Here is a 26681-nt window from a genome sequence, read left to right on the forward strand (position 1 = left end):
TATAATGCACATTCATTAACATGCACAGATTTAAGTGTACATTTCAATGTGTTGTGACAAATGCATATACTCATGTGACTACCCTTCCCTCAGAGGCACCCTCTGCTGTACTTCCCCTGACTTCTACACCCTAGCTTGGTTCTGCCTCTTCTTGGATCTCTCAAAAACAGAATCATACAGTAGCTGTATATGGCTGGCTGCTTTTTCTCAACACTGTAGAGGCCACTTTTAGGCAACAGGCTTGAGCAATGGAAACTTGAGCAAGGCACAAGGGCTCAAAGTGACCACCGAGCTGAATGCAAACAGGCTCCTTCAGCAACCCACCTCCAAACGGCCACAGACCCTAACTGACCAACGAGCTTACTTACAACCGGTACAGTTACCAAAAAAGGGAATATTCTATACGGCCCCACACCTCTTCACTCTGCCCTATAACTAACTACAGCTTCCACCACCGCCTCCTGGAAAGACCGCCTCTCCTTTGTTGCTGCCCTGCCTGCTGCTCCCTTGTGGTATATTCGATAAACTTCTATCTCCTTTTTTCTGCCTTGAGCGAATTCTTTCAGGGCCCATACCACTGGCCCCAACCCAATTAAGATGTTTAAACATGAACATAACATTTAAAATTCATATGCTGTGGTGGCATGCATCAAGTTTGTTCCTTTTTATGGCTGTCAATTTGTTCAGGGTATCATTTACCACAAAGCAAGTTTTAAAAAATGTTATATGTCCCTACACCTACAGCTTCTGGTTTCTTCTCTTGATTTAAAATATCTTTCCAACACCTGGATTATATATAGTCATCTAAATACTATCCTAAGATTCTTATTGTTTATGTCATACATTTAAGCCTTTAATTCATTTGGAAATTATTGTCAAAAATGATGAGAATAGGTATCCAACTTTACTTTTTCTCTGATATCTTAGTTTTACCAGCACCACTTTATTAAATGAATCATCTTTTTCTCACAATACTAACAATTACCTAGTGGTGGATATTTACCCAGACGATTGACAAATAGGCAGGTAAAGTACTCCTAACCACCAGTACTTAGCTCATGCCCAGAGGGCTCAAAGATAGATATCTTCTGGAAAACAGACATATCACTCTCCTGCTCTTAAAACTCTTCAATAGCTTAGCTGCCCTCAGAATAAAGACTACATGAGGGCCCTGCCAACATCAGTGCCTGCAGCACCTACCACTACCCACCTCTCTCCCACGTTGCCACCCCCTGCACTCCCAGCCCCCGCCTGGGCCTCTCCCAACTCCTCAAGCTTTCATCCTTCCTCTCTGTTCTTCACAGGCTTCCTCTGCTTGGAGTGCTTACCTGTTCTCTTCCCACCTACTCCAGCCTGGATGACTCCCACTCTTTCACCAAGTCAGCTTAAACATCACTTCTTCACCAAGTCTTCCCCAGCCCACAAAGGGGGTAGCCTTACTCTCCTAAGCCCCTTATGATTTCCTCTCAAAGGTCTTCAGTTATCCTCTTCTCCCTCATTGCTCTGTACACACTTAGAATCAGTAGCTATTTGCTTCCTGTCCTCTTTCCCAGTATGCTGGAACCTCCACAAGCACAAGGACCATTTCTATTTTGTTCACCACTATACTCCTGTATACTCTTGTTAACTGGCTCAAGAAATACTAATTACAAAAAAATCAGTAAGAACAAACACAACAGAAGCATTACAGAATGGCAACAGGAAAGTCACAGAAGAAATACAGATACACTGACGTTTTAAGAAAAAAAAAAAAAAAAAAACAGGTCATCAGATCAAAATAAATTGGTACAATCTTCTGCAAGACAATATGCTAATATCTTTGACCAAACTATCCCATGACAGGAATTTATTTCACAGGAACACTCATATACATAAGAAAAGATATGTACACAGCTTTCTCTGCAGCACTGTTTCTAAGAGGGAAAAATAAGAAACAACTGAAATGGCCACAATTGGGTTTTAAGTAAATTGTCATTTAGCCCTATGGTACTATGTTGATATGAAAAGGTATCCAAAATACACACTAAGTCTAATAAAAACAAGTTCCATTTATGTAAAAATACTATTATTAAGGCCCTCACAATGAAAAGCTTAAAAATCTAAGTATAAATGATTATAACTGCATACATATATATATACACACACATATACAACTCTAAAAGAAATATAACAATGGTTATCTCTAAAAATTGCCATTTCTTTTCTATTTTATTCATATTTACAGTGATGATTTTAACTATGGGGATATATTACTTTTTTAATTAGGGAAAGCATGTTACTTTTTAAGTGTCATCTAAATGTAAACCCAAATTTTTACAATGTCAAAAGTTCTCAATTTATAAAAAGTGTGTCCAACTTTAGACGGATCTCCAAAACTGATGGCCAGGAAAAATGATGTTCATTTCAAGTTGATAAAATTACTGCACAGTCTTTACAATCATACTGAAAACAAAATAAAGGAAAAAAATATAAAATACTAGGTCCAGACTCTGTTTATTCATTAGCCAAATGCTCGAGTGTATTTATTTGGCTGATATTTCTTAAATTTATGTATTTCCAATAGTATACAATGCACAAAATAGAAATATTTTAATGCAGTCATCTTGAAATTCCTGAAAGTTTGATAATCAAGGTTTTGAGTACATATTCCTCCTAACTATCTCTTTCTATAACCAAAGCTAGTACTTAAAAACATTTTACTAATAGAATGAAATCTAAATATACTCTCTATTTTCTGAAAGCAAAATCTACTCTTCCACTGATAGAGTTTTCTGTGCTTCTCAAAAAATGGGAAATTAAGAGTTAATATTATTTAACAATTTTTGTACCAGGCACTGACTTGTACTACTTGCTGCCCTCTGTCTCCAGAGACCAAGACCAACTACACAAACAGCTCTGAGGAGAATCAACATTTCAAATAGGGATTGTGAGATAAGTTTACTTTTGACTTTAAAGTTCTTTCCCCCTCTCTTTCTATGTTGAATATCTTGAAGGAATGAGTTACACCTATATAAATAGGTAGTAAAATACACCCCACAGCACTTACATAGTCTACACATGAAATTTAGATTGCAATTTTTGGGGGGAGTAATCACACTCTATAATCAAAAAACATTAAAACCGTGTGTGCTATTTGCCCTAGTAATTCCAATGCTAGAAATTGAACCTAAAAAATCCAAACTGTGCTCAGAACTTATGCATTATCTTCATTGCACTTTCCTATAAAGGGGAAAAAAAAAGAAAAAAGAAACATCTTGTAACATGGGTTTAGTTAAAAATTTCATGGTATGGTAGGACTATGTGAAAAATCACTGTAACAAAAAAGCAGCACACAAGGAACAGTCCATTTTGTCTCACCTCACTAAAATTAAGGACACTGAAAGCAAGGACTTTGTTTTATTCACTGCTTTACTCCTAGCCCTTAGAGCAATGCCTAGGTAGCCATTCAAAACCTTACAAAACAAATGAACTTCAGTAAAGTGTGTACGGAAAAGGTTTTAGCTAGAAAAGGTTTTAGCTAGAAACACAACAGCAGACTCACCGAAAACGTCCATTTACTTTACTGGAATTCAATTGTCCAGACTCAGAAAAACACAAAAAAGGAAATAACATAAATCATCACCCTAGTCTGCTTCGGCATGAGAATCTAGGGAGAAGCTTAGTTGGCTGCCCCCTCTGCGGATCTCAGATCACCTTGGCTTTCACACAGTGGATATCATGTTAGACAAGAGTAGAGTAGTTCTAGAATTTAAAACAGTATGGCCCCTAAATAATAAGCCAACTACTTACTTTGGTGGTCTGCCCCCCCAAAATAGTAATTTTCTCCAAAATTGGACTTTTTAAAAGAATTTCCAAGGGAAATGTTGCCTTAGAACAGAACTTCAGAACCTTGCCTTCCCACCTCCAAATAAAATGCAACTCTTCCGTATGCCATGGTGGTAATCACATATATATCAGGGTGATGAATATGCATCCTTTCTTCGTTTTTATTTCTTTTCTAATACCTCTACAATTAGCAAATATTACTATTGCAGTAAGAAAAAAGCTCCATCTAATTTTTAAATAGCCCACAATAGTCCTTTCTACATTTATTACAGAAATGCTAGGAGGAAAAAAAGAAGAAAGAAAGAAGAAAAGAAGGAAGGAAGGAAGGAAGGAAGGAAGGAAGGAAGGAAGGAAGGAAGGAAGGAAGAAAGAAAGAAAGAAAGAAAGAAAGAAAGAAAGAAAGAAAGAAAGAAAGAAAGAAAGAAAGAGAAAGAAAAGCTAGATCTGGTATCAATATTTCTCTACTTTAAAAAAAAATATTTCTCTACTTGACTTAAAACAACACTACTCCCATAGTATAACTGTAGCAGCACATATTACAGCACATTATTTTCTATCCCTTTATGCTACTTTAATTTCTTAATTAATAAACATGTAACTCAAGCCATATACCTTTCTAAGAAGAATAAGTCAATTTCCTATTTCTATTACAATTCACTTACATTCGTATGAAATAGCAAAGTTTTTTACTGACACGCAAATCAAATAATAATAATAATAATAATAATAATAATAATAATAATGATGTACCTGAACATCATAGAGTGCTACAATATTTTCATGTTGAAGTTCCTGTTAAGGAAATTGAGAATTTAAAAAATTTGTAATCCCTCTAATAAATACATTTCAATGTGCACATAAGTATTAAGTATACACACACATCCACATACCTATATACTCTTTCTATATACTACACTTCTATTACTGGATTAGAACAGTTCAGTCTAAAAAAAAAAAAAAAGAGGAAATGCGCCTGATCAAACTTTACTTGGGCCCTGAATGTCTTCTCACCACCATCATTTTTTAGATTCTTAACAAGGTGAGTGCTCTCATTATGCCCAGAGACGCTCTGGGAGTCTTTCAAATTCAATAAACAATTTTAACAGCAATAAACGCATAAAATTCTAAAGTGCTTTTAGAGAGCACATTATTTGCCTGCGAGAAAATGAAGCATAATTCTTAGCTCAAAGAGCTATAATTCTTACTGAAGAGCTCTCCACAGAGCAGTAGTTTCGATGAAAGCTGGTGTTAGGTGAGGGCTCTATGTTCATATCAGCTTGGGGAGCACTGAGTTAACTACACCTAAATCAGTTCCTTCATTGCGCAATTTTTCAGATTTTCTTTACTGAGCAAAGTGCTTTGTGACTCTCCAAGAAGTATGCGGTAAACAGGATTTTCCACATATATTTGACTAGGAGACCATTTTTTTCCTCAAAGCACCTCACTTGAATAACACTGCGCATGAGTGATCCAAAAAGACCACTCCCAAGGGTAAGTAATTTTTTTCGATTTACAAGGAAAAAAAAAATCCCATCTGCCCCCAGTGCCCCTCAAACACTTAAGTGTAACCTGAAAGGGACCAGGAGAAGAGCTAAATAATGGATCAGCAGGGCCTGCCTCTTCTCAAACAGTAACACAATAACCAGGGAAAAGAAGAAATGAGAAGCTAAAAATCAATCTTCACAGAATCTCTCTCAGTGCTGGCCACCAGCCACAAACATCTATTCTTAAAAATAGCTTCTGGGTACTCAAATGTCTCAAAAAACTGGGCATGCAAAAATGAGAGCAACAGGTGAAAATTCTCAAACTTGGCTCCAACGACCAAAATTACAAAAGATGTCATCATGTATTAATTTAAAATAAGTTATAACCTAGTATGACACATAAAGAAACATACCTTTAAGATTTTAATTTCCTTCCCAAGCAGTATTTGTGATTTTGACAAGTTCTTTTTATTAATACTTTTAATAGCTACCTCCCAATCAGTTTTCTGAAAAGGAAAATAGAGTGTTACTCCAGGATATTCTTTTATGGAAACATAATCTATAAGCACAAAGGTGTTTTTAGCAAATTCATAAATACTGGGGGTGGGGGTGGGGGATGGAAAAGAATCTGAATCTCCAACAATAGGAAAATGATTTCATAAACCACAAGCTAATGTCCTACAAGACAGCCACTAAAAACAGTAAATATGAAGACCATAGTAACTAGCAATAAAGTGAAACAAAGGACAAAGTTTGCAACCACTTCAAAGTTAGGGAGGAATGTGGATAATACACTGGAAGGTGGCATTTGATAGCTTGGCAGGATTGTGCCCTGTTTTAATTATTTTTTGTTGAGTTCTAAGTTCTTCTCATAATAAACGAAAATCGTTTTCATTACTCTGATAAGCAAGCCAAACCAGCCCCTTGCCAACAACCAGGACTACCAAACGCTTCTGATTATTCCCACTCCCTGGGTGCTCTTCCAAATTCTTTCGATTCTAGAAGCTCGTGGGACCCTGTGTGCGGAGCTGCAAGAGCTTCAGACATTCCTGAACCTGCACTCGTGTTTACTTGGACTGGAAGACCAAGGGTCCACCCTCCAGCTCCAGGAAGGGGGGAAGGCAGGGGGTACCAGGCTCGTCCGGGGCGCGGAGGAACCAGTGCTGGGAAATGCGACACCCCGGAGTTTGAGAAAGTCTCGGGCTCACGGGAAACCAGCCCGTTTTCCGCTGGGTCTGCAACTGTCGACCTCAGAAGGGAGGGCGAGCCTGGGCCGCCCAGGGCGTGCCCCCGCCCCGGCCCCGGCCCCGGCCCCGGCCCCGGCCCCGAGCTGGGCAGGGCGCCGCGCGGCCCTTGGGGACTCGGATCCTGGGCACATGCGGGTGGGACCCCAGGCAGGGCCGGGCGGGCCGCGGGGCCGAGCCCCTGGGGGCACCCCGGTTACCAGGCGCTGTGCAAGGAGGAAATCCGAGGCCGAGCGGCCGGTCGGTAGGTGGAGCGCTGCCTAGCGGCTTCGGCCTCCACAGTCCTCGCCCGACCAAAACAAACCCGCGACGCTGACAGCGCGCACAATGGCAGGCCTCGGGGCGGGGGGCCTCGGCGCCCGCGGCGTCGCCGAGCCTCAGGGCACCCGGTCCCCGCCGCGGCCCGCAGACCCCGGCCTCGCCCCGGCCGGCGGGGCTCACCTGGCGGTGCCGCCCCCGGAAGACCACGGCGAAGGCCCCGTGTCCCACGAGGTCCCTCTTGCTGTACTCGAAGTCGCCCACCACCTCCATGGCCGCGCCGCCGGGGCATGCAGCGGGGCGGGCGGGCGGGCGGGCGGCGCGGCGAGGCGGGCCGGGATCAGCACCGCGGGCCCGCCGGTCCGGAGCGCGCCCGCGGGCCGCCGGACTGGGGCAGCCGCGGCCCCCGCGCCGGGCGGGCGCTCATGCCGAGAGAGGCCGGGACGGAAACGGGGGGGGCCGCCGCGCGGGGCCGGGGGTCAGCGAGGCCCGGCCCGGCCCCGGCCGCTCCTCATGGCCCGGCCCGCAGGCTCCCTTTGGCGAAGCGGCCTCAGCGCTGCCCGGCCAGGGGCGCCGCGGCCGTCACTGGGCGCCCCCGGAGCCGCACACGCGCCCGGGAGAGGTGCGGGGCCCGGCCCTCCCCATGCCCGGCTCGTCCGGCCGCGTCGGCGCCCTCCGCCCGGGGTGCTGCTGCGGTGGCGGCCGCCGCCCTAGGACCAGCACCAGCAGCAGCAGCAGCAGCACCAGCCCCGTCCCTGCGCGCCTCCCGGCCTCCCGGCGGCGCCCAACGCAAAGCGCGCGCGCCGGCCGCTCCCGAGCCGACTGCTGGCCCTCCGCGACGTCAGCACGTCTTGTAGGCCGCAGCGCACGCCGAGGCCCGCTCCCTCCGCCAGGAAAATGAGTGCGCGCGCGCTCCCGGAGGCGCGGCCCCGCAGTCGGAGCCCGTCCCCAGCGCCTCGCCCAGGCGGGGGCGTGGGAGGCGAACCGCGGGCGCCGCCGCTCGTTCGTTCGTTACCCGCCGCAGCCTTCGCTGGGCCTGGGAGAGCAGATTCGAGCCTGCCACGCCCCGGGCTGGAGCCCACTGGGAGGCGGGGAAGCGGGTCTTGACCTCCTAGCTGCAGGAGGGACAGACGGGGCATCCCTTGTGCAGTGTAGACCCCAGGGGACCGCTCAGGGCAAAGGAGCCCAACCTTCCCCGTGACCTCCAGAACCAGAGGTCATGCTGCCCACCCCCTGCCGGTCGTCCCCGGACCCTTCTGGGTTTACTTCCCAAGGTGCCTGATGTGGGACTCGATCCCAAGACTCCAGGATTGCGCCCTGGGCCAAAGGCAGGCGCTAAACCGCTGAGCCGCCCAGGGATCTCCCCGCCCCCGTGCAGACAGTATTGAATACATTTTCCACAGGCTCTAATGAGAACCCCTGCTTCCCAACCAGCAGGTATCCTGCAACTTTGACCTCAAGCTTACCTTTGAATGGCTTTAGAGCAGCTTGCTTTTCCACCTGATTACTGAAGTTCAAGTGGCAAGGAACTTTTCTGACAACTTTCCCTCAAGACAACAAACTTGAAAATATCATAGAAAACTCAGGTATACGGCTATGTTCGGTTGTCTAGCATATTTGCTCTCAGGTTATCCCTTAGCACCAGAATTACATTTCCCACTCCACATCCATCCCTGACCTGAAGGCGGCAGAGAGACCCTAAGAACCTCTGGTTGGAATTTGCAGAGGAAGCCCCTCCCTTCCTCAAACCTTCACAATGTAGGGTCTTGGATCTCTGCTCCCACTTCTGTGCACACCTGCACCATTCTATCCCTACCTCAAAATCTAGCCCAAGTGAGTGTTAGACACTGGAAATCTGGAGCCTTCAAAAACAAAAAGCAAATGAAGCCAAGTATGCACAAAGACACACAAATTCATCTGGAGATGATTCCCTGTTTGAAAGCTTTTTTATTGGAAATCTTTAAATATGAATGTTTCAGGGGATCCCTGGGTGGCTTAGCGGTTTAGCACCTGCCTTCCCCCCACAGCATGATCCCGGAGTCTCGGGATTGAGTCCTGCATCGGGCTCCCTGCATGGAGCCTGCTTCTCCCTCTGCCTGTGTCTCTGCCTCTCTCTCTCTCTCTCTCTCTGTGTGACTATCATAAATAAATAAAAATTAAAAAATAAAAAATAAAAAAATAAAATAAAATAAATAAAATCTTTAAAAATAAATAAATATGGATACTTTAAAAGAATATAGGATTTTTTTTATTTTAAAGATTTTATTTATTTATTTATTTATTTATTTGACACAGAGAGAGAGCATAAGCAGGGGGAGTGGCAGGAAGAGGAAGAAGCAGGCTCCCCACTGGAGGAGCAGGGAGCCCCGCATAGTGCTGGATTCCAGGACCCTGAGATCATGACCTTAGCCCAAGTCAATGGTAATCTACTGGGCTACTCAGATGCCCCAGAATATAGGATTTAATGTGCCAAATCCTCCCCTCCTCCGCCCATAAAATAGCTCTTCAGGAATATGTGTCTTATGGGCTGTCAGACTCTGAACAAGTTACTTAACCTCCCATGCCTCAGTTTCCTCATCTGTAAAACAAAGACAGCAACAGCAACTGCCTTATCAGGTCGATTAGTGAGATAAACATGTGAAGTGCTTAACCAGTGGCTGGCTTGTACAAAGAACTATTTAAGGAATTATCACGTAAGTAAAATTAAATCAAAGTTGGTTTTAGGCAATACTTCCCCAATCCCCCCCCCCAAAAAAATACTTCCCCAATCTCACACGTGTGCCCTCATGGATGGTTCCCCCTTCCCTCCTCTGTCTACTCCCCCAGTTGGTTCTTTTGTGAACAGAATCAAAGCTTTTCAGCTCCAGGGATGGACCATCTATACCCATGTAAAGGTGGTTTATCTGACACATGTCTGGAGAATTCTTCCCATCAAGTTTCCCTGCAGAAACAATTAGTATACATTTTTTGGATAGCAGGGAGCAGTGGGGAAGAGGCTAACATACCCAGGCTAGGTCTGGCACCCCTTCCCACATGGTACTTGGCAGCCGACATTTCAGGGCACCCTCCCAGGCTGCCCAGAGCACAAGGGGCACCCTCCCAGGTTGCCTGGAAGCAGCTGAAGATGCTGCCTTCAGGGTCTGTCTGCTGACATGCCTCTCTGGGCATTAGTACCATCTGCAAGCAGCACTCTGACCTTCCTGCTGGTCATCTCACTGTCCTGATGAGGACCAGTATATGCTTTGTCATCTAAGCCAATACGTATTTTACATATCTCTGTGTCTCAGACCTTTCATCATGAGACATAATTCATAAACCCAACCCTGTTCACAATATCACATCTGCTAGGAATTGAAGCTCATCATAATTAATATATACTTTGAGCTGTTTATATTTAATGTCATTAACATTACATCCCCACACTAGGATACTGTGAAGGTATTTTTAAGAAGTCATCAGAGAGATACCTTGGTGGCTCAATGATTGAGCGTCTGCCTTTGGCTCAGGTCAGGATCCCAGGGTCCTGGGATGGAGTCCCACATCTGGCTCTCCTGCGGGGAGCCTGCTTCTCCCTCTGCCTATGGCTCTGCCTATGGCTCTCTCTTCCCGTGTCTTTCCTGAGTAAATAAAATCTTAAAAAAAAAAAAAGGATGGGGGGAAGAGAAGAAGAAGAAGAAGAAGAAGAAGAAGAAGAAGAAGAAGAAGAAGAAGAAGAAGTTGCCATCAGATGCATGGGCCCCATAACACATCATCGCTTCAAAACGTAAAGCATGCAGCTTACACTGTAAGGATCTCTGACCTCAAGGCTTATGATGGGAGCACGGGAGCTTTGTTAAGGGAATGTTTAGTTATGGAATGCCTGGGTGGCTCAGTGGTTGAGCATTTTTGGCTCAGGTCCTGATCCTGGGGTCCTGGGATCAAGTCCTGCACTGGGCTCCCCACAGACAACCTGCCTCTCCCTCTGCCTGTGTCTCTGCCTCTCTGTGTGTGTCTCTCCTGAATAAATAAACAAAACCTTAAAAGGGGGAGGGGGAATGTTTGGTTAGGACTATGTTGGTAGCACATAACAAACGCTGACTATGTGAAAGCAAAAAAAAAAAAAAAAAATAGAAGGAATGTAGGTAAGGATACAGGTGTGCCTCTCAGTGTCTGCAGACAGGTCCTCAAATCCAAACTACCAGGAAGACGAGAGAGTCAAGGAGGACTGCTTTGCTTCTTGCTTCTTTACCTCCATGCTCCTTCGACATGGCAGTAGGGCTTAAGCACCAACAGCCAGCGGTCTCAAACCCAAATTCTTAAGGAAGGATTCTGATTGGCCGAACCTAGGTGAGGTGCACTGAACAATCCTCTTAAGCCAGGGAGTGGAGTTGAGGGAGGCAAGTCAAGCTGTGTAACCAGGACAGCTCCCAATTCAAGACTACAGGTGCAAGAGTGGGGACAGGGGAGGAGATTCCCCCAGAAACAGAGGCTGGATGGACAACCCAGGAAGAATTTACCATTGGTCAAATTCAGGCTTTCTTCAGGAATGGAGGCAAGGGGGAGTTTTAGTTTGCTTCTGAAATGACTCAGTGTGGCCAATCTGATCCACTTTCATTGGTCTTAAATTGTCCAATTAACTCTGTATGTGTGCATGCATGTAAACATGCCTACTGATAAACTATTGAAATGTGTCAGTACTAGTTAGTAAAGTGGATAACAGTGACTACAATGAGAGATAAAATTAATTACTAACATAAATTCTAATATAAACATTATCAGCCAAATGCTATAGGATGTCATGGTGAGAAAAGGGCCTCTTGGAAAAGTGAACATGAGGAACATTCATAGCCCAGTCTCCTCCGCAGGGAGGCACTCAGCATTTTGGAGAATCGCTCATTTATCATTCTCTTCAAATCACATCGTTGCTTCTATTTTGGTTCTATTGTTTCTACTTTGATCCTGCGGCTGATGCTATGAAATTCCAGTGAATGGTTAGTATGCAGAGCTTTGATATTTATACATGCCTGAATTTATAATTAACTATGGAAAATAAGCACCTAAAATGAAGAGACAACAAGATTTGGATATATTTCTTAAAGCTTTTAGGAAATATCAGCCACAATTATTCTGAATCATAAACATACATCTGAAACTTAACCAAAAATAGACTCCAGTCCAGGAATTTTCTGGTACTCTGATAATATGACAACAGAAAGGAGCATCTTTCCATATTATACAAGAACTGGCATAAAATTTGCATTTCTAAAATGGAAAAGAGTTTGATTATTTCAACCAAGATCACAAGTAGCTTATTTTTGTTATTGCCGTAACTGTTAGACCCAAACAGTGCTCACAAATTGAATCATTCAGTTAAAACTGCTAAACACATATTTCGTAGGAATGGCCATAATGTTCTGTTAATGCTAACGGGTGAAATAAAGAATATTTGCAAACATCACTGACATAAACTGCAAGGAACATTTGAGTCAGTTTTCCAAATAAAGCATCTGAAATATTAAAACTCCTAAAAGAAATATTTTATTGATGTGATGATAAAATAAAAAATTTTAAATTTTAAACAAATCTTGAACTGGGGGTGCCTGGGTGACTCGGTTGGGCGTCCAACTCTTGATTTCAGCTCAGGTCGGTCGTGAGATCGGGCCCTCCATGCTGAGCATGGAGCCTGCTTGGGATTCTCTCTCTCTCTCTCTTTCTTTCTCTCTGCATCCCCCAACTCCACTTGTGCTCTCTCTTTCTCTCTCTCTCTCTCAAAAAAAAAAAAAAAACTTAAACAGAATCTACCATAAGTTCTAAAAAAATAGATCTTCAGCCATGATGGATTTACTAGAACTTCAGAAAAGAATGACAATAGAAATGTATCCTTCTGATCTAGATATTTGCTCCCTCTGGTGAAACACATACGTACTGAAATGAGAAAACACTGTCCAAGGTGGGTTCTCCAGAAACAGGCGCTGACCTGGAGTTGGGGTGCAAGATGATGATTAGAAATCAACACAGGTGGCAGGAGAGGGAGGAAGCAAAATTGGCAGAGAGAACTGGGTTGCAGGCTTGAGCAAGCCTGTGCCACCCCAGTGGGAATCTCTAGAGCAAAGGCTCAGAGTTGACTCACATTGAGCCAGAATGTCCCAGCTCACTCCTCACCTGATGGGGCTCCACTGGAGGTCTGACCCTGTAGGTGCTAGGCTACTGTCACGCTGAGGCTGGAACAGGAACAAAGATCTGGAGGCTGACCATATTTCCCCAACCCACAGAGGTCTGGCCAGCATATCTCCAAGTCAACTACAGTGTTTTGGAAAAATTATGGGTCAGGCTGTAAAAATTTCTGTCATTGTCAATGATGGGTCTATTGTTTCCCATACAAGTATTTTTGCTTTGCTTTGTTTTTTTGTTTGTTTGTTTGTTTGTTTTAAAGAAAAACAGTTTATTTTGAAAACTTTCAGACTGCTGCTGGGCTCCATTCATCCATCTGTTCTTTTGTCCAAAAGTATCAGGCTGCGGGGTGCCTGGCTGGCTCAGTCAGAGGAATATGTGACTTTTGATCTCGAGATTGTGAGTTCGAGCCCCACCTTGGGTGCAGAGATTACTAAAACAAATAAATAAACTAAAAAACAAACAAACAAAAAAAAATCACCAGGTTGCTAGAGTGGGCCCAGAAAGTACTCCCTTGCTGAGCTCTGAAGCCAAACTCCAAAGCTCAGAAGGCTGATTCCAAAGCAACTCATAGGTCAAAGTGCAGATGGAACAGTCAGCTATTATTTCCTGAGGTCTTAAGCCTTATCCCTGAGCTTGGGTAGGATGAAGAGTTTGGAAGGAAGTTGGAGGGAGAAGAACTCAAGCTCACAACCTAGCAAGGTCTTAGACTTCCACAGGGAACCCAGGGCTAGAGGCTGAAATTCAGGAAGGAGGTGTTCCTGGGAGGTTCCAAATTCTGGGCAGGAGTCTAGAGCTGGCCAGGGTGGGGGAGGGGAGGGGAGGGGGCAGGGAGAAGAGGGAGGTACCACAGCTAATTCCATTCACATCTGCAATTAATCTCACTTCCCTCTGCATGTTCACCTCACGTTCCTGACTCAGCAGGAATGTCGCCTCTCTAAGGCTAAGTTGGTTCTCCCACTGGGTCCTCTTTCTTCACAAATCCCACTGTCAACCATTGTGTAGCCTCCCCAGTCACACCCACTCATCCTCCCTCTTCACCCAAGAGGTGCTGTGTTGGGAAACTGGCCTCATCACTCAGTAACTGAGGCTCAAGCGGATGTGCTGAACCAGGTCTCATTACCCCAAGACCAAGGACGGTATGGCTCTTCAAACCCTGGTGGGAGCGGGACGGGGAGTGGGGCCGAGGGAAAAGGTAGAGTCACTGATCCAGAGGTCCATAACCCTCCGAAAAACTCCTACAAATGAATCTTAAAACAACTAGCAAACAAAGGCCCAAACCATTTCCTTCTCCCCACAGTGGGCCAGCCATCCTGCACCAACCATATCCTCCTTGCTGTTGGCCTCATCCTCATCCAGCTCTCTGGCTGTCCTAAGTGTGGGGGCTCTGGCCCTGCACTTGCTTTGGGTGATGGGGGAGGCCATCTCCCTCAAAGCTGCCCTACCTGTTCTGTAAGTGGTGGATCATGGTCTGTAGCTGCTGGCTCACCTGGAGCAGACTCCCATCCTCCTGAGCACATCAGACGCATTGGTCACCAGCTGGCCCAAAAGATTCCACCTTATCCAGCTCCTGATCCACATCTGGCTGGTAGGCAAAGGTCGAGACAGTGAGCCCTTTATTCACGAAGTGCACGCGGCTCCATTGTACCTGAAGCCATTTGGCCTTCTCCTAGCCACACTCCTTCTGAGGTCATTCTCTGTAGGCATCTACAAGGCTAGCCGGTGACCCTTGGTGCACTCACACATCTACCCTAGGCCTGCCATCATCTGGCTGTGGATCTGACCTATGAGTATTTTAATATTATACTTACAACACAAAATTGAAGACTTGGAAGATTGTTAACTCCTTCTTAATGGATGAAGTAGTGCTAACAGGAATAGCATTGAAAACCAAATCATATATTAAATTTGATGGTCAGTGCTCCAGAAAAAAATGGTTTCAATGAGAAATACTCGTGGGAAACCTCATTAGATTTTGTACATGTGGTGCTAGTGTAATGCTAGGGAGAAAGTCTAGCATTTCAAAGTTTTAGAAAACATTCAGATGTTCCCATTTGATGCTTAGTCACTGTGTTTAGTCATCTCTGGATGTGGTAAGATATTCACAGATCAGGATGCCTGGGTTCTCAGCGGTTGAGTGTCTGCCTTCGGCTCAGCGCCTGATCCCAGAGTCCCAGGATCAAGTCCCACATCGGGCTTCCCTTGAGAAGCCTGCTTCTCCCTCTGCTTATATCTCCGCCTCTCCTTTGTGTCTCTCATGAATAAATAAAAATCTTTAAAAAAGAATTTGCAGATCAAGTAATTCACTTTAAGTCTTCCCTTGATAAATGTTATATTTACTACCCTGTGTCACATAGACAGCAGGGAGAACGAAATAAAATATTTGAGAGCAGGATTGAAATAATGACAGTTGGATAAAGACTTGGATCTTGACAGGCAGCCTGTTATCCTAGAATGACAAAGCAATTAAAGAATTGTATTAATCTGGCTGGCTCAGGGTCATGAGTTTGAGCCTCACACTGGGGGTAGAGATTACTTAAAAAAATTCTATCAATCCTGCTCTATAGAGTTTAATAAAAATTGCAAAATGGGAGTGGCTAAATAAATAATACACAGAAAAGCTTATGAGTTTGAGTTTAATAAGCAGTATTACATACTGTCAACTATCTGTTACAGTAGAACAGTTTGTACTTTACAAGATATTGTTGAAGCTGATGGATCAATCCAATGATCATCAGAGTGTGGATTCCTGAAGATTTCAGGCACTTTTAGGGGTTCCATGAGGTCAGATCATGACGTCTCCTGTGTATTTTCATAAAAATGTGAATTGCCCTTTTCATTGTATTAATTCTGGCACTAATTGTACAAACACCACTTCTCTCACTAAATCTGTTTTGGAAAGTATAATTATTTTTCATTACAATATGTTATTTGTGTACACTTATAATGGGCTTATTATTGTTTTTAAATAAATTAAGAATAAATCTATTTTGCATTTCTTGGTTTTAATTTTTTAAGATTTTATTTACTTATTTGACAGAGAGAGAGTGAGAGAGAGAGCACAAGCAGGGGGAGCAGCAGAGGGAGAGGGAGAAGCAGGCTCTCTGCTGAGCAGGGAGCCCGATGTGGGGCTCAATCCTAGGACTCTGGGATCAAGAGCCAAGCCAAAGACACATGCTTAACCAACTGAGCCACCTAGGCACCTCCTTAGTTTTAATTTTTAATACAGTAAATATGTTGGGTCTTGAAGCTAAACAATTTGAGAACTGCTGGGTTAATTAAGCACATGATTAAATAATTAAAACTAAGGATGGAAAACTATGACAAATAAGTGGGTGAAAGAGAAATAAGGAGATATGCTATATTATTAGACATAAAAAGGGGCACCTGGGTGGCTCGGTTAAGTGGATGACTCTTGATTTTGGCTCAGGTCATGATCTCAGGGTCATGAGATTGAGCCTCACATCAGGTTCTGTGCTGGGCATGGAGCCTGCTTAAGATTCTCTCTCTCCCTCTGCCCCTCCCCAGCTCTCTCTCTCCCTCTAAAAAAAAGAAAGAAAGAAAACAAAGTATCAATCCCAAGGGAAAATCTTGGTTGTTTAATTACATAATAAGGAAATAATGACACAAGTGACAATTACAGTAAATTTCTAAATCTTTTCATTAAATGCTGAAACTTATTCAAATGATGTTTTGGCCTCATGGATTAAGGATAAACAAAAAGTCATAAAATTACATCAACTGATTCAATAAGACATACTGATAATCTTTTTTTTTTTTTTAGATTTTATTTATTTATTCATGAGAGACACACACACAGAGAGAGAGGCAGAGACCCAGGCAGAGGGGAAGCAGGCTCCATGCAGGACCCCAACGTGGGACTTGATCCCAAGTCTCCAGGATCACACCCTGGCCTAAAGATGGTGCTAAACCACTGAGCCACCCAAGCTGCCCTGATAATCTTCTATATACTTGATAATAAACATGTCAATATATATTTTTTAAATCTCTGGAGTTCTTACAAGGATCAAGAAAGGATTCTGAGTCATGAACAACATGGTTAATATTAAGAGATGTTTGCTACTTATTAAGAATATTGAAATTATTCCCAAATTAAGAATGCTGAAATAGTTTATGACTTTCAATTTAATGGAGAATTCATAAGGAGGGTTTGCTATATTCCCTATGGTTTAAATCATGGTCCAGACAGAGCCCTCATTTAACTAATGACAGTGAACCACATCAGAAAAATGATCATCCTAAAATTTCAAAACATTTAACAAATCACTCACAAATTATTAAAGTAATGTAATAAATGATGCTACATCTTATATGTACGGTAAGAAGCTTTATGGTGTATTGTTTAGTTTACTCAGATAATAAAATGGAATGTTCAAAATTATTAATATAATTGTACATTAATATATAATATTGATTATATTAGATATTGTTAGATATTTTTAACATCACCCTGAATACAAAAAAAATTGGGTCCCTGTCCTCAGTAGCCTCCAAAGGATGAATAAAAACTGTTTCAGTAATTTATCATCATGTTGTAACACTTAGTTGCTTTAAAACAAGAAACTTTTTTTTTTTTTTTTAATTCCTCAGCATTTGATCTGTGGGGTCAGGAATCTGGATGGTGCACATCAGGAATGGCTCATCTCTTCCCCACATGGTATTGGCTGTGGTGGCTCCTCTGGGGCTGGAGAACCCAAGGCAGCCTCTTCTGAAATGTCCGATGCCTCTCCTGGGTCGTGGCTTGACCAGCTGGGGTCTGCTGGGAGCACCGAGTCTTCTTGTCGGGTGGACTGGATTCATTCAGACACCCTCTCAAGCCTGCTACCCAGTCACTACCCCCAAAGGGGTAACACTATCCCAACTTGTGGATTTAGCTTTATCTGCTTTGTGTGTGGCACTTGTGTTCTGCATTATGTATATGAGAATCATCCAAGCTGTCATTAGTTCATGCCCATTGGTTTTCAATACTGCATGGTATAAAGAAACCCCAACTTGTGTATCCATTCTGCTATTGATAACCACTTAAGTAATGTCCAGGTTATGTCTATTAAAAATAGTGCTGCTATGAGCACTCTAGGACATGCATTTTGGTGACTATATGTATACATGTCTGTCTGGCATATCCCCAGCAGTGGAGTTGCTGGGTCATAGCACACACACTCCATGCTGATAGATGCTAACAAAGTATATTCCAAAGTATATTCCAAGATACACCTCCACCAGTGAAGTATGAGAGTTCTGGTTGCCTTATTCTCACCAATACCTAGTAGTGTCAGTTCTTTTGTCATTTGGTGGGTATGGCTTGTCATTTGGTGGGTGTGACTTAACCTCCTCTTCCTGAAAAGTTGTGAGCTGCATTAGATGGCCAAAGGAAATCCCACAGGGCTGGTGTCAGGGGCAGAGGAGCAGTCCCCTTGCCTCACCCACAGGGATTGAAATTTCTTTTCTTTTCTTTTCTTTTTAAATATTTTATTTATTTATTCATGAGAGACACAGGGAGAGAAAGAAGCAGAGGGAGAAGTAGGCTCCATGCAAGGAGCCTGACATGGGACTCAATCCTAGGGCTCCAGGATCATGCCCTGGGCCGAAGACAGGCACCAACCCACTGAGCCACCCAGGGATCCCCGGATTGAAATTTCTTGACAATTGGTTGGACAGATGATGATCTGAAAATCAGCGGAAGTTAATTTGGGGATGTGGGTGATGGTTTTGTTCTCTTGGTTCCCTCAGAGTCTTGTGGTATCCCCAGACCCTGAATCAGGAGACCAGAATCCACAGTGTGATTCCTTCCTGCTCTGTTTCCCCTCGCCCTTGTCATCACACACTCGAAATTCAGCTCCAGACACTTTACATACTAGTCATGTCCCACACATCAGCCCCTCCACACCTCTGAGACATGGCTGCTGTTGTAATCCTTCTGCCTGGTGTGACTTTATTCTCAACCCAAAACTTTGTCCTTTTATTTATTTATTCACGAGACATACAGAGAGAGACAGAGACACAGGCAAGGGAGAAGCAGGCTCCCTGTGGGGAGCCCGATGCAGGACTCAATCCCAGGACCCTGGGATCACGACCTGAGCCAAAGGCAGACACTCAACCACTGAGCCTTCTCCTTCTTAAAAGCCCAAATCTGGGACACCTGGGTGGCTCCATGGTTGAGCGTCTGCCTCATGATTGCCTCACGGCAGAGGGAGAATCAGGCTCTCTGTGGGGAGCCTGATGAGGGACTCGATCCTAGGACCCTGGGGTCATAACCTGAGCCGAAGGCAGATGCTCAACCACTGAGCCACCCATGCGCCCTCCACAAAGACTTTCTTATCCCAACCTCCTAACTAACTAATCAGTCACTCCTCACAAGCACAAGTGCACTTCTTTCTGCCCACTGGTCCCATCCCCGGGCTTTAATAAAAGCACTTTTTTGCTCACTGTGAAACTTTCTCAAGAATTCTCTCTTGACCATCAGGCTCAACGACCCACATCATCATGGATGCACCAGAAGACATTCGATCACCCTCTGTTGTTGGACATTCACTGTTTCCTGTTGTATGTGTGTGTACATATATTTGCCACTATAAACTATGCTACATTTTATCTATATATTATGTATTAGGGCTCTTATTACTTGGAATAGATTGCCAGGAATGGGATTGCTAGGACTAAGGACATATGAACTTTTTTTTTTTTTGAACTTTTAACTGTAATGGATTTTTCCAGATTGTTTTCCTAAAATGCTACCACAGTTCTCATTTCTACTTCTTTGATGTTTTCCACTCTTGTGGCAAAAAAAATGTTCCATTTTTCTCTAATGTGATTTTTTCCTAGAAACTAAGGAGTTGTGATCCCTGGGTGGCTCAGTGGTTTAGCACCTGCCTTCGGCCCAGGGCCTGATCCTGGAGACCCAGGATCGAGTCCCACATCGGGCTCCCTGCGTGGAGCCTGCTTCTCCCTCTGCCTGTGTCTCTCTCTCCCTCTGTGTGTGTCTCTCATGAATAAATAAATCTTAAAAAAAAAAAAAAAAAGAAACTAAGGAGTCTGCACATGTTTTCATATACTTGTAGGCCATTTGGATTTGGGTTTTTTTTTGGTGATTTAATATCTGACAACATGTTGGAGCTCTTCAAAGAACTGTATGATACACACACACACACACACGCAGACTTTGTCATTTGCCTTGAAAATATTGTTTTTCCAAACCTATAATTTATGTATTGGCTTAGCTTATGGTGTTCCTCAAAACAGATTTTTAATTTTTAAACATGTATTCCCCGCACCCCCATCTTCTGGGTTTCTTATGTGAGTTGGGAGGCGTGTTTTTTTTTTCTTTGTGTTTTACATTTGATTTTTTAATCCATCTGAAACTTACCTTTTCCTAAGGTGTAAAACAAAAATTTAACAACTTGCTCTTATTAAATGAGACATCTTAGGGCACCTGGGTGGGATCAAGTCCCACATTGGGCTCCCCACAGGGAGCCTGCTTCTCCCTCTTCCTGTGTCTCTGCCTCTCTCTGTGTGTCTCTCATGAATAAATAAATAAAATCTTTTTAAAAAATTAATGGGACATCTGTTTTGTGATGTCTCTCATCCCTTCTGCTTCCATCTACTGTGTTGGGCCATAGGATGACCATGATGGAAGCGTTACATAGCCGACGTTTTGTAGGATGGCTACACAGATGGTTGGCTCTAAGAGTCAAAGTTCAAAATCACCACAATGGCTCACAGCAGAGTTCATGCAAGATGTCTTAGGGCTCCTGGCTGGCTCAGTGGGTAGAGCATATATCTTTTGATCTCGAGGTTGTGAGTTCGAGCCCCATGTTGGGTGTGGAGATTACTTAAAAAAAACAAATCTTAAAGAAAATACCTTAGAGAACAAATATGATTCCCAAGATCATGAAATTGAACAAAGTCCGTGCCAATCAGAAAGGGGCTCATAACCTTTGAAGATTAAAAAGGTGGAATCAAGGGGATATTGGTTGAAATTTTAGTTGTCTTGATTTGATTGTCTCCAATGCCATCACCCTGTATCAGCAGATGACCTTGGCTCCAATTCCAGCTCACTCAGTACCCCTGAAGCTCTGGTTTCCCATTTGGCTTTGTGGTGGTGAGGCATGTCATGATCTCTGGACACAAGCATTCTAGCCCACTGGACAGTTCACATATTCATTCATTCAACAAGTACTTATGAGTGAACAAAACTGACAAAGTGTCTACCCTTAGGAAGCTTATTCTCTGGTGGGGGAAATAGACCATAAATAGAATAAATAAAATAGGATGTTAGCTAGTGATAGGTACTAAGGAGAAAACAAAATCTAGGAAGGGAGATAGGGAATACAGAGAGAGGGATACAGTTTTTAAAAAGACTATCAGGAATGGTTCCACTGAGAATGTGATATTTGAGTAAAGACATAAAGGAAAGAGGGTGTGATCCATTCAGATATTTAGATGGAGAGCATTCCAAGCAGAAGGAATCCCAAGTGCAAAAGCCCCGAGGAAGGAGCGGGCCTGTAGCTCAGAGTGTCTGGAGCTGGTGAATCAAGGGGAAGGTGATTGGAAATGACGTCACAGAGAAAAACAGAACAGATGCTGCAGGGTCTAATGGATCATTATAAGGACTCTGACTTTTCCCTGGGTCAGATCAGAAGCCTTTGTACAGTTCTTAACAAAACAACAACATCATCACAGTAAAATTGAGAGAAAGTTGTCCCCACCACTAGAAGAATGGGTAATTAATGACCTGATAACAAAGGTGTTAACTAATACTACAGTGGATATGCTGTGCCCCTTAAACTTACACAACGTTATATGCCAAGTATATATCTCAATTTTAAAAATGGTGCAGAAAGTACAGAGATTTTGCACATGCACCCCATTCTCACACGCGCATATTGTCCCCAACTGTCCTCATCCAGCACCAGAGTAGGGCATTTGTTACAACTGACAAAACTGTATCGCCACACCATTATTACTCAGAGCCCATAGTTTACATTAGGGTTCACTTTTGGTGTTGCACATTCTATGGGTTGGGACAAACGTCAAAGATGAGAAAAGTTCCCCTCTATTCCTGGTTTGCACAAATGGGTGTTGGATCTTACCAAATGCTCTTTCTGGTTTACTTTTGGGCAGTTGAACTTTTTCTCATAAGTCAATAAATTGGTCCTCTAGTGTATATTTCTGCATCACAGCTTCTGTGTCAAGGAGCTTGATTAATGTGAGCTGTTCTTGAGAGAGTCTCTCAGCCTGATCTCTGGATGCTCATGGAATCAAGTTTGTGTGAATTCTCTGGAGAAGGCTCCTCTTGTAAAGCCTTGGGGAGGATAGCACATCTGCCAGCTTCCTGATACCCCCCTGCTCCCTGTCAAAGCAGTGCTGAGGGCTAACTCAGGCTTCCAGCCTTTGTGAGCTTCCTTCTCCAGAGACCTGGCGTGTCAGCTCTGTGGCTGACCTCAGGCAGGCAGAGGAAACTGCTTTGGGCCCTGTGGTCAGGACAGAATGTTCACTTCCTCCTGAGTTGGGTGAAGACATTGGATCAGCAGTTCTTGCCACAGTGAGGAGAAAAGAAGGAAAGCTCCTTTATCCAGTGCTGGCAATCACACAACCCAAATAAATCCTCATGATTAGAGATGCATGCCTCTAATGAGGAACCAGGGGCCTGAGCGAAATGCTGGATCTTCAGTACAAGAGCAGCCTTGGAAGTCAGATACTGGAGAGGGTCTTTCTTTGTAATAATTAAAGAAAACCAATTCTTCACTCTCTTCTTCACAATATATCATGAAGACCTTCTGATTGCATTATCAAATATTTCTTGAATCTGGGAACGTCTCTCTCTGCTACTACCAGTCGCTAAAGAATCATTATCTTATTTCTGCAGATGAAGCAGAGGCCCTGAGAGGTGAGGGAAAAGCTGAGGATCCCACAGCAAGGATGTAGCACAATATGTAATAGAACCTGTTTTCATGCCAACAGCACAGTATAGATAAGGTCTGGCCTCCTTGGTGTGGCTTCTACTACCAGCCTGAGGTTTGGACAAGTGGAGCTGTTCTCAAAGTTCTTCATCTCAGAAACTCTTCACACTTTATTGGTGGATCTTGCACTTTGAATGAAGCTTTCATCCAAGCTTGGTTTTGTGCATCACACATTGGTCATTTGGAGAATATTGGTTCATTGGGTTTTGTAGTTCTTCCAAATGTTGACACATTTCATCATACAGTATCTGAAAAAAAAAATCACATCTGTTAATCAGTTCTCAACAGAAATGTCTTTTGAAAATAGGAAGCTCTCAAGCTCACAGTGGCAAATGCCGGTTTTTCAAAATTCTAAATTTTGCTTGAATACTCACATTTTATCCTCGGCAAAAAAATACTGTCAATGTTTTCTTCTCAAAGCCATAGGCTTGCTTCACTTGTTTTCAAGAAAATGTCTTTTGAAGACTCAAGTCTGAATAACCAGTTTGTCCGTTGTTCTTTCACAGTATTCCATGACAACAGTGACCAGTTCTGCTAACAACCCAAACAATTGGATAAGTGCTTTTCCTGGAGGCCCCCATTATATTGACTATGCAGAAGGGTTTTATACAGTTTTCTCATTTTGGCCCCCTTGATATTAAAAAAACATAGGGATCCCTGGGTGGCTCAGCGGTTTAGCGCCTGCCTTTGGCCCAGGGCATGATCCTGGAGTCCCGGGATTGATTCCCACATCAGGCTCCCTGCGTGGAGCCTGCTTCTCCCTCTGCCTGTGTCTCTGCCTCTCTCTCTCTGTATCTCATGAATAAATAAATAAAATTAAAAAAAAATATATATATATATATACTTGACGGTTGAGATTTAATAAAATTAATCAGTTTCTGCTTCACTAATGACATTCTTATGGGAGATTGGCTTTTATTTTATCAAAAAAAATTTTTTAGGACTAGTGCATGTTGGTGAAGAATACAATGACCGCTGGTACAGTTTGGTGTCACTGTCCAGATTCCTCCTAAGGTGCCAGAAGTTTCACCCACCATTGTTTTTGCACTGTCTGTGCAAATATTCACACAGTGAAAAAAGGCAGTTAATGTCTCAGTGTTATAATTTTGACCGTGAGGACCTCCTGAAAGGATCTCAAAACAGATAGGTACTTGTGAACCAAACCTTATGAACTGCTGTACTAGTGCAAGAAAGTGGCATCTCAATATCAGCCTCTTTCTAGGAGGAGGTAGCAAGGACCCTTTCAGCCCCCAAGACATAGGAAGACTTAGTAGCTCTGATTCTGGATAGAAGTGCCTGGAAGGCCATTACCTGGGCCTCATTTAAAGCCAGCTTTTTTTTTTTTTTTTTTTCCTTCAGCATCTCCTGGGCCATGCCCCATGGATCAACACTAGATCTTCCCTGGGAAGAGTTCACACACATCTGATGAAGTAGGCCCAAAACCAACTGTCCATGACACCATTGGATGTTGTGTGAGGATGTGCTCGGGCACCTCAGAGACTGGGCACCAGGGGAGGTTTTTGGAGTAAGGGGCAGAGGAGGGAGCAAGCCAGCCTTTAGAGGTGAGAAGGACTTCTTTAGGCAGAGTGTGGGGGAGGACATTTAAACTGTAGGCATATTTGAGCAAAGGCATGAGCTCAGAGAAAGGGTGGGAAGAGGGATGGTTTAAAGTCTAGCGTTCCAATATCTAGGCAGCTAGATCAGTCAGGGTGTTAAATGCTACGTAAGGAATTTGGACTTATTCAGCAGCAACAGGGAGTTCATTAATGATATAGGTAATCTTATATTTAAGGCAAATCTCTATTTATCTAATGAACAGATTTTTAAAAATTAAGGGATCAATCCAAATCAATTTAAACTTTTAGGAATGTTGATGAAATAATCAGATGTCTTGTTATAATATCTAATTTATTGAGCTACACATGCATATTTAAAATAACATTATATACAATAATACATTAATACAAAATACTGCTTCCCCCCCCCCATTCTTACATGTCAAGTAACAATTTTATTCAAAGTCTACATGCATCTTGGACATTGTCTTCATTGTATCCAGAGCCATGGTTTCTTCAAGTGTATATCCTTCAATTGCATCTAAGTTGTTTGAAATACAGCATTTTAAAATACTTGTCTGACACTGTCATTGATAAGTTTGATCCAAGTTGTCACATTAGGACAGTTTGCCCCCTACTCCCAACTTATCATGTAGGTGCAGGTTTATAATCCTTACAACAAAAGTATTCACTTATTGCTCTTGAAGTTGCTCTTTGAAAGGCTGGTTTACAAAACCTAACTCTTGTAATAATGAGAGTATACCTACCCCCTGGAATAATTACTAAGTTTCTTCCCACTCCTCTTTTTCACCCATCCCAGCAGGAGTCTATAACTGTACTTGCATCGTTTGAGGTTATGGTGGGCTAAAATGTGAGGAGCGACCAGAGGTAGAGCAGTTGCAGGAGATGACAAGATCTAGTTATGGATGTGATTGAAGAGAACAAAGGCAGCCAAAGAGCTCTAAGCTGGGTTGCTGGGTGGATCACCACCATGGATCAGTGAAGTTTCTTGGAGTGGGAATGAAGTAGTCTTTGATGAAGCATCAAAGACTTGGAGATAGCTGGGAGTGTCTTGGAGCCAGGCAGGCGGCAGAGATGAGAGGACAGCCTCTCCATGTAGCAAGGGAGGATGTGGAGCAAGGGTACAGAAATAGCATCGGGCCAGCAGTGGCCAGTCATGGACAATGCCAATATGAAGTCCTGGTCCAGTTGTAGGGGTGGGGGGAGGGAGAGGAGCGGCCTGCATGTGTCAGGACTGGGAAGAAATGTTATCTTGAGGAAAGAGACATGCAGAATGGACATGCTCTGGAGGAAGACTGAGATGATTGGGAAGTCTGTGGCTCACAAAGAGGGGTCCACCTAGACGGCCCCTAACAGGTTCCTCGGGCTCTCCCACCACACTTGTCGCATGAACTGTCATTGTTTTCTAGATTGTAAGGAGAGTGGGCAGTATGTGCATTCTGGGTACTGCTATATTCACAGCAACTAGAAGAGGCATATAAATCTTCAGGAAGCATATGCTGAAGGAATAAACAGGGAGAGTGGAGATTAGGAGGGGAAGAAAGGAAGAACCAGGTCCTATGGGAGGGACTTGAAAAGGACAGCAAAGGAGAGATGGGTCAGGAAAGGCATGATCAAGACTTCAGAGGGCAGTTGGCATCAAGGACCTGGGGGACTGGAAAGAAATGGACCAGAGATTGCACAAGAGATTCCACTGGGACCTTCAGTGTGACCACAACAGCCTAAAGTCGCAGCCCAGGAGGAACTTGGCAGGTGCACTTCCTGGCAAAGGCATGAGGCATGGGGACAAGTGGCAGAGGAGATCATGGGGCTGAGACTAGACTGTGGCTTCTCTTAAGCCTTACCCTAGGAGAAGAGATTTGCCTCCATGGTCTCAGACTTGCTCAGTGACTGAGACAGTGGGGTGCTGTTTGGGTGTTTTTGGCTTTAACATCTGAATACGAATAAAGGATCTATGTGTTTGTTGTGGTGACTCACAAGTAATACGCCTCAAACTCCACTTCTGTGTAGCATGGGCATTTCCAATAAAAGGGAATGAATAATATTCAGTTCCCAGTTTACAGGAAGATTTAAAGGCAGTGATTCTCAAAAGTCTGATCTCAGGAGCAGCAGTAGCATCACCTGGAAATGTGTTACAAATGGGAATTCTCAGCCCTTACCCCA

The 26681-nt window shown here is 43.5% G+C and overlaps 1 protein-coding gene across 9 annotated transcripts in view; it reads right to left on the reverse strand.

The window, feature by feature from the left end:
• Positions 1-7151, reverse strand: part of ULK2 (unc-51 like autophagy activating kinase 2) — an 82465-nt gene extending 75314 nt beyond the window's left edge. For 8 of the 9 annotated variants that reach the window (XM_072820964.1, XM_072820963.1, XM_072820961.1 and 5 more), the window contains exons 1-3: positions 6995-7150; positions 5723-5815; positions 4576-4617 (exon numbers count right to left, since the gene is read on the reverse strand). In XM_072820964.1, the coding sequence (XP_072677065.1) occupies positions 4576-4617; positions 5723-5815; positions 6995-7084 (225 nt within the window). In that variant the 5' untranslated portion in view covers positions 7085-7150. Of the gene's footprint in view, positions 1-4575; positions 4618-5722; positions 5816-6994 lie in introns of all 9 variants that reach the window. The other variant, XM_072820962.1, reaches the window with a different exon arrangement.
• Positions 7152-26681: the final 19530 nt, after the last annotated feature.

Source organism: Canis lupus, chromosome 3, assembly GCF_048164855.1.
Source record: "Canis lupus baileyi chromosome 3, mCanLup2.hap1, whole genome shotgun sequence".
In the NCBI taxonomy this organism is placed as follows: Eukaryota; Metazoa; Chordata; class Mammalia; order Carnivora; family Canidae; genus Canis; species Canis lupus.